Raw genomic sequence first — 13,367 nt, forward strand, 5'->3', positions numbered from 1 at the left:
TCTTGCCTTCAGGTTTGCAAGGAGTAGTGTGTAACCCAAAGAACAAACACTCTTCCTTTCTGTTTTGCCCCTGACTTTTTATTTTTTCTTCCAAGGCTTTTGTACTCTTATAAAGGCATCGGACTTCTCTTTCTCTGTAACTGAAATAGCTAACACTGTAGTAGACTGCAGAGAGCCTCGGTGCATGTTGTTCTGTTCACAACATCTTGGTGTTTATTCTCTCTCCATGCCCTTGGAAGTCCATGCACATTGTGTCAGAAACGTCTCTAACGGCCATCTCTTCCTTTGCTGTGCTCTGCAGGCCGGGTGGCTATCCTGGCATGCCTCCTATGGGCCCAGGCGCCGCTTTCAATCAGCCGCCAGCTAGCGGCTCCGGTAGGATGACTCCTCAAGGGCCTCCATACAACACCCCGCCGCCAGGTTTGGATCTTTTACAGAGCTAGTATCCCTATTGCTCCTATAGCACAAGTTCCTATATTCCTATAGAATGTTAGCAGCAAGATTTGAAGATTCAATGTAATTGCCATTGCTGGTTTTGAACACAAAAAATATGATCTGCATGCGTGTTTGTGTGTGTGTGTGTGTGTGTGTCTTCTCAGGCCCTATGCCCATGCAAGGTGACGGCCCAGTGTCCGCAAATGCTAAGCAGAGGGTGGATCCTAAAGACGGGGGTGTGGTTCCCTCTGAGCCTCCCAAACCCAAGGTACGGTCAGAACCTGCTAGTTGGCTCATCATCTATCAGTCTCTCTGCTGCTGACTTTGGCCTCTTTCTCTCTCCCTTTAGCAGTGCTGACAATGAGCAGTTGGCTGTAGCATGTTGCCTACTAGACCGGTCTTCTAATGGCGAACCTGATGGCTTACAGGCCAGCAAAACACCCTTTCTCTTTTACCATGCTCTGTTTCCTAACGCCACTGTGGTGACTTGCTTCAGTATGCTGAACTTCAAGACACACTTCCCACAGATCTCATACATTGCACTCCCCTCGGAGCCTGTCCAAGCAGGCTATCCAGATGAGAGTGAAGTCTGTCAATCAGCTTCTAGCATGTTCTTCCAAAAAACTGATGGGGAAAAAAAAACCCTCATTGTTTTGTCTTGTTTAGCTTGAATCACGCAAGCTGATATCACGGATCACCTCAAAGGGTCCTGTGCGAGGTTCAAAATTCAAAGTGCAGCAGACTTCATCAGCTGTATATTTTCTCATGAGCTGAGCGTGGAGACATGAGTTGAGCAGTTGAGATGTTATGTGTCAATTTTCCAAGAGGTCGAACCCTTCTCCTCTCTGCAAGAGATTCCTTAGCTCTCCGCTGCAGACTTGTCTTTTGTTTCACTGTTACTGCCTGTGTCTTTGATTGGTGTGAACACAACACTAGATACAACCCCATACTGAAATAACCTTTGTTCCTCTGAGGCTTGTTATCCTTTGCAGTGCAGCAAACTAACATTTTTTGTTTATGTTTGTGGTATCGTTTTGTTTAGTCTCTTTGTTGTTGTTGTTGTGTCTCCTTTTGATATCTATGCACCCCCTTAGTTAAAAATATGTCTGGTTTCATCCTTACTCTGCTAGGTGGTTAGCGAAAAACTGTCACCTACCCCCCTCTCTCGTCTCCTTTTCCGCCCTCTCTCTTCTACTCTTCCTCTCCCATTGGGGTTTCTCGTCATTACTGCAGAGAGGGAAAAACTGACTTGATCAGGACATCGTAGACTAGTGACAATTCACTCATCAAGGGGGAAAAAAATCCTTTTTTTTTCATTGGATCTGAACGATCTCTTCTTCAACTCACTTTTCCCTTCCCTTATTTATTTCCTGCCGCTGTCATGGCAACTGCAGTTACATTAGTAGAACCCTTTTTGTCCCCCTGTGTCTAAAGGTTTTGACTGTGAGTTCAAGGAACACTATTATCGTCTGCTCTTGCAGAACCCCCCCCCCCCGCCTACTGTACCGCCTGACTTTGTGCCAGTGTGTAACCGCATGCTAGTAACCAGTTCAGCTTGCCCTAACAGCTATGACTCCTATGGCTAGGCAGTGTTCTCATCGCCGCTCACGCACTCAGTCCTCACACAAGTGTATGCAAACTGTAGAGAATGCTGGTTTCTGAATAGGGGTGGGACAAAATAGAGATACGGCAGTAGAACATAAAAGTTATTTTTTGCTATATGTTATTGTTATGACCTAGGGGTAAGGTGACAGGTCACAACAAAAGAGGGAGTCGAGAGGTTGGATTTTAACTAAAATATGGATTTATTTACCAAATCAAATAAACAAATAACAAACGAACAACAAAGACTGTTAGATGGGTCCAAGTCAGTTGTCAGTAATGCATGGATGTTGTATGTTTGCAATGTGTCTGAGTGCAGTGTTGCATGTCCAAAACCCAAAGTCAAAATGGCCCTCCCAAGGGGAGATGGAGCAGCCTTCCTAACTGCACCCCTCAGCTGCAGACCATCAGCTCGTTAGGTCCTTGCACACCTGAAAACAAAGACCAAGCCAAAAACAACTAGCAGAAGGCCTAACAGGCCGTCACAGTTATGGATATGGATATGGATACGGAAATATATATTTTTGCTAAAATATGAAATTCCATAATTAATTCGCCATAGCTCATTCGTCATTTTGACTCAACAGAGTCACTACTTATTGTATCGTCATGGTGACGCTTATCAAATTAATGAGGGTACTCGGTGAATAAATACTAGGGTATATGCACTGCACCGATATATAAGTCAACGTTGGCGATTAGCAAATTCTGCACTTGGTATCGTGATCAGTTATCGGCTAAATTGTTATTTTATATATCGGTATTGGCCTAGAATTTGTCATGCATCGATGCATCCCTAATAAATACAGCTTGTAGCCTTTTTCATCCTTTCAATTTACACAATCTTGATATATTGTAGATCAAATGTTTTGTAATGTAATTGAGTATTGCAGAGTTGCTGTATCGTGATATTATCGTTATCGTGGGAAAAGTGTTGTGTCGCGACCCTATCGATTCTTGAGTTACTCAGTGATTCCCACCCCTATTTCCGAACGTAGGCAAGTCACTTGAAAGAGGCCACATTTGCGAGCGCTCATTTCAGCTTATATCTGCTGCTGAGAGCGCATCAACCACTCCAGTAAGGTGGTGTTTCTGCTGAGTACGTGTTCTTCACACTCTGCAGGGCCCTGGTCTTACCCAAACTGGAGGGCTTTGAAGACAGGTTTTTGCAACACTTGTATGTGTGTGTATGTGTGTGTATGTGTGTGTGTGTGTGTGTGTGTGTGTGTGTGTGTGTGTGTATTTGAGTGCATTTGTGTGTGAGTATGTGAGAGGGAAAGCCAGGGAGCGAGTGAGTGCATTTGAGTGTGTCAGGATAAAAGAAATAAAGGATTAAGCCATCTCTCACCATGTGGCCCCACGTGTGTGTGTGTGTGTGTGTGTGTGTGCGCGTTTGTGTGTTTGATTGTATGTATGTGTGTGTGTGTGTGTGTGTGTGTGTGTGTGTGTGCTTGTCCTCTCTGTTCTCTGTCACAGGACAGCTACAGCTCTCAGTGTCTGTCCCAGCCCCCCACCCCCTCCCCTCTGTCCCCCAGTCCTGCTAGTCTGTCCTCCTATCACGGCGAGGATAGCGATAGCATTAGCAGCCCTGCCTGGCCAAAGACCCCCACCAGCCCTGTAAGTGCCACACGCACTGTTCTCCATTCTTCTTCTTTTTTTCTGTGTTTTGTGTTCTTTTGGTTGCTCTCAGAGTTTGATTTGTTTTTCTTGTAGGTCTTGTTTTTTTGCCTCTTTTTTTTTTAAAGTGATTAACATGTTTTTCACAAGTTCGATGTTGTGGATTTTTTTCATTTTGAGACTTTCTCATTAAGACACAAATAGGATTGGATGGAGAGAGGCTGACCTACACATTCACCCACCTCTAACCACCCTCCAGCTGTCTAATTTGGCAATTCTCCTTCCACCACAGAGGGCTGTGGCTTTGACAATCACTCTTCATTGCATCCCATTCTGAACTCCTATTATTGCAATTGACAATCTAATACCTCCTCTCTGGCAGACATCTCTGGGTTGAGGCCCTAACACAGCAGATCCTGTCTGGGCATTGGGTGGTAGTGTCTCACTTTACTCACAATTTAGAGCCATTTCTTATTTCCAATTTTTGTTCAGTTTTGTATGCTGACGACCTGCTGTTTTAATGAGAAAGTACTCCGCAGTAGCTCAGTAGAGTGTAGTCAGGTGCCCCCTGTAGAATTTTGTGTATTGGTGTAGTAGTTTCTCTCTGTCTGTCTGTCTTTTTGTTTCTCTCCCTCTTCTCTCCTCATACATGTACAGTAGTCATAGTGTTCCCATATAAAAAATGCACTCTCCCTTGTGCTGATGCAGCTTGATTGGGTATTCAGTTTGTTCTGCCTGGGTAAGCATGATTGGGATCCATTGGATTGGAGGGGGATTAAGTGAACCTAAGGCAGGAGCTCTTCCTTGAGTCCCTGTTGGCCTCAAAGTGCTTGATGAGGCTCCCTCTAGTGTGTTCACATCCCAGTGAGGGGAACAGAATAACACAGCCCAGCCAACTGGAACTGGTACCCCCCACCAGTCTCAGATGGATGCCTGCATGGGAACCACAACACTCCATGCAGGCCTCACACCCCAAACACTGGCAGGAACTCCTGAAGCTGCACAGATTGCCATGAATATGATCAGGCCAAATGGAGAAGCGCGCTTCCCCAGTGCTGAGTTGGACCAGTAGCTGAGCAATAATGACGACTGTAGGGAGAGCGCTAGCCAAGGCTGGTCCCTAAACAGCATTTAGGAGCAGCTTCTCCTTTGAGTCTTGATTATTGAGTATGTGTGTGTGGTAGCAAATGTGATTGTTCTTGGTTGAGAAACTCACAAAGTGATTTTCTCCCCCTTCTACCACTCTACCTCTTCCCCACTCTTTTATATCCCTCACTTTCTCCCTTTATTTCCACCCTCCTTCTCTCATGGAATAATCCCCCTCATTCTTCTCTCATTCTTTCATTCTTCCACTTCCTGCTTTCCTTTCTCCTCTTTTCTCTTGTCTTTTGTTTCTTGCTGTCCTCCCTCCTATATTTTTCCTCCTTCTCTTTATCTCTCTCTCTCCCTCTCTCTCTCTCTCTCTTTCTTTCTTTCTTTCAATATCTTCCGTTCCCGATGCAGAAGCACAGTTCGGCCACCATGACCAACGAGAAGATCACTCGTCTGTACGAGATGGGCGCGGAGCCGGAGAGGCGGGCCTGGGTGGACCGCTACCTCTCCTTCATGGACGAGAGGGGCACACCGGTGCCCCTCCTGCCCGCTGTGGGCAAGAAGGCTCTGGACCTGTTCCACCTGTATGTGTGTGTGCGCGAGATTGGAGGCCTGGCTTTGGTGAGTGGACAAACCTTGAGACGTCAGGTGGTAGTAGGTGCCTGTAGGAGCACACTGCAGATACATCCCTGGCATGGCCAAGTTTGATATCCCAGTGACCCAATGTCCCAGGATTTTATGTTATGAAGTCGCCACATTCAAGGGTCAGAGAGTTATTATAATATGGTGATGGAATTGGAGAGGACGTACGGGTTTAGAAGTAGAATGGGAGCGACATGAAGTGAGGATGGAACTCTTGAGGATGGAACATTTATAGAGCTCTAATTAGTATCAAACTGTCAACTACAGGAACTGAACAAATCTGCAAAGAGAGAAGGTGAAAGAATATACAACAGGAGTAAAAAAAAAAATCTGTAGCGGAACAGACTTTCATATCTTCAGGTGGCAACTCGTTGTCCCTCCCTCTAATTCTCTGTCTCTCTGTCCTGCTTCTTCTAACCCTCTCAGGTGAGCAAGAACAAGAAGTGGCGGGAGCTGTCCACCCGCCTCAACGTGGGCACGTCCAGCAGCTCGGCCTCCTCCCTGAAGAAGCAGTACATCCAGTACCTCTTCGCCTACGAGTGCAAGGTGGAGCGCGGGGAGGAACCTCCGCCAGAACCGCAGCAGCAGCAACCACCACAGGCGCGGATCCAGCCACCGTCACCTGGTGAGGGAGAAGTTGTTACCAGCCAGTGCTTGGAAGTGTTGGAAGTGGACTGCTGTTATCAGTTCAAGCGATTGTAAACCTTATAAAGTACTCTATGGCGGCACTGTTGAGTTGGATTTGACATCCCAATGATCCCGTGTTTCTGGGTTATGTTCTAATGTCACCACGTTTAAGGATTAGACAACTGTAATGTGATGAAAGAATTGAAGGAAACCAAGGAGTGCATTAGAAATGAAAGTGTTGCGAAACTTAAGGTCTGTGTTGAAAGGGGCTTATTATGATATAGTACTGTGAATAGTGTTAGACTGGCGAGCGCCTACCACTTCTCAAATGAGACGTGGTCTGGCAACCAAACGTTAATTTTCTCGTGAAAAAATGCCCAGATCCGTTCATTGGGCGACACGGATGTCTATCAAATGTGTCTGTTGCGCACAAAGGCATTATGTGAACACCCAGGCTAGAATAGTGTGGTAAAAGAGTGAATCAGACTCACCTAGTCCAAGTTGCTGTGCCATACTCGACTGCATGCTGCAGAACAGCTGTGGCTTTGGTCTGCACTCACCTGGACTCCAAAGTCCTGCTATTCATCTGTCCTCTCCCCCTCAACCCTCCCCCCTCCCTCTCCCCCATCCCTCGCTCTCCAACTCCCTCACCGTCTCGGCACTTGACACCACTCAGCGAGCTATAAATATCTGACAGGTGATTGTGATACGCTGGGAGAGGGAGGGAGGCAGGGAGGTGTGGGGAGAAGGGGGGAGTGTGTGGGGGGTGGGGGGTGTAGCTGCCAAGCAGCCAGCTGAGGGAATCCCCCCTCCCCCATCTGGACTAATGGCTGCTGATGTCAGAGCGGGAGAGAGAGAGGGGGCTGTCAGGCGGCGGGAGGGGGAATCCCTGGGAGAGGATTAATGGGGGAGGAGTGTGAGGGATATAAACAAAAGTGACCTCGGACTGACCCCCTTTTTGCCCGACCAGTGAGGCAGCAACTTTTTTTCCATTCTCTTTACTCTCCCTCTCTCTCCCTCTATCTCTCTCTCTCTCTCTCTCTCTTCCTCCCCCCTCTCTTTTTCTCTCTCTCTCTCCCTCGCTCTCTGCTCTCTGTCTGAATATGGTAGTGAGGTTATTTGAGTTCACTATGGCTGGTAGTGTGAGAGAGCAGTGGGGCAGTGTAACACACACACATACACACACTGAGCTGAAATGTAGTAGAAGCTGGCAGGAGATCAAGAAGTAGTGTCAATGAATGAACAGTAGTTCTCTCTCTGCTATTTCCCTCCAGAATATAATGACTAGCACACTTAAGATGCACACATTTACACACACCAGCATCCATTTAATTTAATACATTTTTATTTTAATCTTCACAATATTAACCAAATATTTTGTCCTTTGCCCTTTGTCTTGAATTTTTTTTTATCATTGATGGACACTAATACAATATTCATGATCACCTGATGTAATATCCATGGCGTTATTGATTTATCTGGACCTTTCCTGAGCTAATTTGGTTTGGAAATGCTGTGTTCATTTCCACTGAAGAAAGCCTTCAGCTTACTGTGAGACAGGTCTGACTCTAGGTTGTTCTGTAACACATAACGGGATATTATTTTACTGTGAGAAGGCTCCGACTCTTGGCTGTTCTGTAACTAATAACACAATATTATTTCACCGTGAGAAAGCTCTGCCTCTGGGATGTTCTGTAACATATCACTGAATATTATTTCACCGTGAGAAAGCTTTTTTTTTTACATTTTTCTTCATCTTTCCTTCTCCTCCCTTGCCCATCCCCCTCTCCTCCTCTCAGCCAACTCGGGCTCCCTGCAGGGCCCACAGACCCCCCAGTCTACAGGCAGCAACTCCATGACGGAGACCCTGGGCGACCTGAAGCCCCCCAGCCGAGCCACCACCCCTCACGGTCCCCTGACCCCACAGCAAGGCAGCAGGTGGGTGCCAGTTCCTCTCCCTATGCACCTGTGTGTGTGCTGTATGACCTGACGTATGCTTGGTCTCTGAGCGCAAGTGGTACTGGAACCGCAGCTTTGACCTGTGTGGATACTGATATGTTACTGTCTGAATTCAGTTAGCAGTATCAGAGACACTTATATATGAGGAGACACTGCACTGGAAAAATCGCCCATTGAAAAGCATGGGGTAACTTCGTAACGCGAAAGATGGCGGTTGTTTACACCGGTTGGCTATGGTTTGCACGTCCCGCCTCTTCCAGTGCCGTTGCTCCAATCATTTGGCCGATCCTTGGCGGTCACGCTTTTTGAAAGCTGCGTCGTGAAGAACAGAGCATGCGCAGTCCAAAATTACCAGTAAGAAAAAGGCTTTTAAAGCGTTAATTTGATACAAAACCACCAAACCTTTTCAGCGATTTTAGTCAGATTTTCATCGCGATTTCAAACATGTGATTTTTATGTCTCTTACACCTCGGAACACGGACATCCAGCTCTCTCCCCATTCATTTAGATAGAGCCTGGTCTTGTTCCGGTCAAAGTCGCTGCCCGACCCCATGGCCAATATGGCTGCCGAGTGACGTGACTTGCTTTAAAAAGACTTTGGCAGTATTCACTTTAAATTCCGCATTCAGCAAATTTGCCTTTAAATTCAAAATTGTCATGCAAAAGAACCATATATGTTGTTGAAAGCCAAATATTAGTGTAAAGCTACATGCACACATCCACATTTACGCACTGGCTCACATAATCCTGCTTAGGCCAGGAGCGGATACTGTATGCCAGAAATGGTGGGAATCAGTCGACTCAGTTTTCAGTTTGAGCAAAACATACAATCACTGTCTATACCTATGCTAGTGTTCTGTGTATGTTGTATGTGCCTGTGTGTGTGCGAGATGTGATACAAAAAGGTGAAATGTCTCAAAATGTGTTCCTGCATCATTTCCTAAAGATTTGTAAGACGTTTTGCCAGGAGTCTGTAGTCTGTCAGCTCTGTAAGAGGAAGCACCGACGCGTACTCTCTGACCCCGCTGTAATGTGTGCTGCAGGACTGGGGGCGTGAGCGTGCAGGACCCTTTCTCGGAGGGCAGCGACCCGGCGTTCCAGAAGCGTGGCCCTGTGCCCCCTGGCGCCCCCTACCAGCAGGGCGCAGGCAGTGACGCAGCCATGAGGATGGGCTTCGATGGCAACAAGGACCCGTACGGCGGGCCCAGGAAAGGTCAGTAGTGCTAGTAGTAGTGGGCTCCCTTCATTTCACTTTTACATTACATTACATTTGACTGGCGCTTTTTTAACTAAAGCGACTGACAACATGCAGAGAGTTTAAGCTTTTTAAGCAATTGTCTCAGCAATTCTAGGACAATTAAAAAAAAAAAAAAAAAAAGGTAGAGTACAACTGTACTTGCACAGTTCTCGAAATTTGCTTCTGAACCCAGGTCATAGTGGTCTTGTATCAGAATTAAAGAACAGATTCCTGTTAGAAGTCTTTGTCACTCATGGTTTTCACACGTTTATTGACCTGTGCTTACTGGCCAATACTCCAGAGCTTGGCTCCATGAGCAAGCAGTGTGGAAGACTCTCATATCTGGGTTACAGTATGTTTTAGGATGGACCTTTAACTAATGGTCATATAATGTTGAAACACACATACTTTGCGCTCCACTGCAACTGCTCTCCCAGGAATTGAAACAACTAGGGTATTTGTGTTCTCTTTTTGAATAAATAGGCCTTTGAGGCTTTTTGTGTATAAAGTATGGTAAGTTGTAAGTTGAGTAGACTGGTGGATAGATGCCACAGAATTCAAAAAGCAATAGTAGACTATGGTGACAAGAATGCTTTAGGTGTTCTGTTTGGTTGGTGCTACAGTATATAAACCTGTGTCTTTGGATGAGCAAGAGTGTTTAGTTTTAAAGTATGACAAGAGCGCCCTCTATAGTTGGCACCATGTTACATCATCTGAAATGTATGTGCTGAGAAACAGTATTAGAAAAGTGTGCAAACCACTCAGTCTGCTGTCATTCAACTTCATCCATCATATCAAATCCTTAGTGGGCGGATATTGACTGTAACTGTATGTTTAGCTATCTTAGCTATTTTGGAAGATGTATAGAATCTTGATATTTGAATACTGGCATCTCATTGATGCACAGTGCACACCATAAAAATCTCCACACTCAGCCCCAAATATATAGCTTTATACCACTGCTTGGTCAAATTTCCTATTGTGATGCGCTATTTGGAACGTGCATTATTTTTCTATATACCGCACGGCTATGAAGTAGTTCCCTTCTTTTGGGCTTATTACACTTGAATATTAATTCGCCAATGTGAATGTAACGATAAAAACAGCAATGTTGTATCTAAGACAGCGGCAATATAAACGAAAATGATAGTAGCAGTGGTATAAGCGGGATAATCAACTCCGCGCCCTCTGCGTTTATAGGAAAATAATGCACTTATCGAAGTGTAAAGTCCCCTCCGCCTGCGGCGTCGGGTCCTTATTACCACTTCGAACGTGCATTATTTTCCTATAAACGCACGGCGCGTCGTTGATTATCCCTTACATAATATCTTTCAGAATGTTCAGAAACCCATAATTTAGGTTTGACAGCTCTGCCCTCCTGCCCATGACAATTTGGATCACTCCTCTCCTTTGCCCCTTTCCATCAGGTGGCAGTGAGCCCTTTATGCCAGGCCAGATGCCAGGCAGTGGCATGCAGGAGATGTACCCCCACGGACCAGCAGCGGGGATGGGCATGGGCCCCCGGCCACAGTACCCCTACGGCCCTGGTTTTGACAGGAGGTGAGATATGTGTGTGCACTCACTCACACACACACACACACACACACACACACGGTAACATATATTCAGATATATATTATGCCTATAGCCGATTTTGGGCCTGATTCTCCCCTGTAATGTCTATCATACACCCCCCCCTTTGCCCAATAGAAATCAATACTGCACAGACTTTCTTTTTAGCAAGTTCCACATAAAGGACCAACTGGGAGAAAGACAGGAGAAATAGCCAAACGTTACATTGGTAGAAAGCCAGAGATTTGGTAACACTGGCCAATGCCAACACATCTAACATATTAGCCAAAAGTTAAACCATCAAAACCATGTTAAACATATAAGTGACCGCTATCAAAGTAGTTGGCTAAATTGTTTCCAAGCCTAGTGTGTGTGACTAAACAATGTCAAATTAGGCACTGAAGCTTTCAAAATCTAGAGGCAGACACCCAACTCTGGCTGGTAAGCTGATGACTAGTCTAGGCTACTTCAAAAGAAAAGAAAACAAACTTCAGCAGCCTAGACTGGCCTTAAAGCAGAAAATGTCTTCTTTTTAGTCCCACACGCGTGTTTTGAAAGAATCGATATAGCGTAGTGAATTCCCTGTCAACACGTGTTTTTTTTATTACTATTATTTGTACTTGGTTGGATAAATTTGCTACTTCCTTGTCCTGCAAGCCCAGTTTCCGATCAAAAACAAGATTATCGGTTGAGATCTTTATGTGTGTGATGCAACTAAATTTTAAGAACGTAAAATATTTTAAAATCTTGTAATTTGAGACCTGCATTAGGCATGTCTTGTTAGTACGGGACTTTCATTAATGATCGTCCTTTGATCTGCTCCAAAATGTAATGGCTTGGACGCTTGGAGTTTCTTTAAAATGCTTTGCTGATTTGTATGAGCAGAGGTTCGATTGATGACGTGAAAAGCTCACTGAGTCCTGTGTCCATCAGACCTGATCATGTTATGGGGCCAGATGGAAGCATTGTGCCCCCTGGAGGCCAGAACAACAATGATCCCAACATGTTCCCTGGCAACAGATACCCTGCACACCAGAGGTAAAAACACAGCACAAGTTTGCGAGACTTCCATCTTTAAATTCAGTATATTGTGCCTTACATTGTGGTATATTTACTTACATTTAAATATATGTATGTTTTAAACTATCTGTTAAAATATGTTATACCACTGCTTGGTCAAATTTCCTATTGTGATGCGCTATTTGGAACGTGCATTATTTTTCTATATACCGCACGGCTATGAAGTAGTTCCTTTTTGGGGGCTTATTACACTTGAATATCAATTCGCCCATGTGAATGCAACGGTAAAAACAGCAACGTTGTATCTAAGACAGCGGCAATATAAACGAAAATGATAGTAGCAGTGGTATAAGCGGGATAATCAACTCCGCGCCCTGTGCGTTTATAGGAAAATAATGCACTTATCGAAGTGTAAAGTCCCCTCCGCCTGCGGCGTCGGGTCCTTATTACCACTTCGAACGTGCATTATTTTCCTATAAACGCACGGCGCGTCGTTGATTATCCCTTACTTATTATTTTGCTTGTTGGGTAAAAGTGTCTGGCAAACTTGTAATCATGCTTTTGTCCTGTGCTAGGCATGGGCCTGATGGCTATGGGCAACAGTACCCACATGGAATGCCGTACGGACCACATGGAATGTATCCACAGCAGCAGGTCAGTTCACAAAGGACACTCTTCTTATCTTTGACAGGAGGTCCTTGCAAATGTTGCTCTGGTAACTTGTACAAGGGTCTAATTTTTCTGTGTGTGTGTGTAAGCAGGGCTACAAGCGTCCTGGTGAGGGGATGTACGGCCCCCCAGCGAAGCGTCACGATGGAGGCGAGGGCTACAGTGCGCAGTACGGCGGTCAGCAGCCCGAGATGTACGGGCAGTACGGCGCGGGCTACATGGGGCCGGAGAGGCGCGCGGCCATGCAGGGCCAGTACCCGCCGTACCCCTACGCCCGCCAGGGCCCCCCTCAGCACGGCATGATGAGCGGCGCCGCCCCCTCGGTAGCCTCGGGCCCTGCCGCAGGCCCCCAGGGCAACATGTGGCACCCCAGGACTGACATGGGCTACCCCTACCCGGGCCGCCAGGGCCAGGGGCCGCCCTTCCCGGGCATGGGTCGCGCAGGAGAGGACGTGGACGGACGAGGGCCCGGTCCGGATGGCGTGTGGCCCGGGCATCCCAGCCAACGGCAGTCCCCTTACCCGCAGCCCTCCTCCTCCTCCGCGGTGTCCTCCGCAGGGCCCATGCCGGTCATGACCAATCGGCAGCCCCCGTCCTCCTTCCAGTCCCCGCCCCCCATGCCCAATCACATCTCCCGTGCGCCCAGTCCGGCTCCGTTCCCCCGGCCCATGGCCGGCGGCGCCATGTCCCCGAACAAGGCCCACTTCATGGCCTCCATGAAGATGCAGAAGCCCGGGATGCCCTCGTCCATGCCGGGCGCCCCGAGCGGGGGCATGCCCAGCCAGGTGATGCCCCCCATCCACCGGGAGATCAGCTTTCCCCCTGGATCAGTGGAGGCCACCCAGCCCATGCTGAAACCAAGACGCAGGTTCACAGCAAAGGATATCGGTAGGAA

General features: G+C 46.8%; 1 protein-coding gene across 2 annotated transcripts in view; it reads left to right on the forward strand.

Annotated features, from left to right (window-relative positions):
* The window catches only part of arid1b (AT-rich interactive domain 1B), a 70,485-nt gene that overhangs the window by 53,084 nt on the left and 4,034 nt on the right, over positions 1–13,367 (forward strand). Inside the window, exons 10-20 of one of the 2 annotated variants that reach the window (XM_062551288.1) lie at positions 302–420; positions 600–703; positions 3,514–3,654; positions 5,158–5,367; positions 5,815–6,013; positions 7,815–7,953; positions 9,018–9,187; positions 10,639–10,771; positions 11,669–11,821; positions 12,379–12,457; positions 12,565–13,360. In XM_062551288.1, the coding sequence (XP_062407272.1) occupies positions 302–420; positions 600–703; positions 3,514–3,654; positions 5,158–5,367; positions 5,815–6,013; positions 7,815–7,953; positions 9,018–9,187; positions 10,639–10,771; positions 11,669–11,821; positions 12,379–12,457; positions 12,565–13,360 (2,243 nt within the window). The remainder of the gene's footprint in view (positions 1–301; positions 421–599; positions 704–3,513; positions 3,655–5,157; positions 5,368–5,814; positions 6,014–7,814; positions 7,954–9,017; positions 9,188–10,638; positions 10,772–11,668; positions 11,822–12,378; positions 12,458–12,564; positions 13,361–13,367) is intronic. The other variant, XM_062551289.1, reaches the window with a different exon arrangement.

This window comes from Sardina pilchardus, chromosome 12, assembly GCF_963854185.1.
Source record: "Sardina pilchardus chromosome 12, fSarPil1.1, whole genome shotgun sequence".
Lineage (NCBI taxonomy): Eukaryota > Metazoa > Chordata > Actinopteri > Clupeiformes > Clupeidae > Sardina > Sardina pilchardus.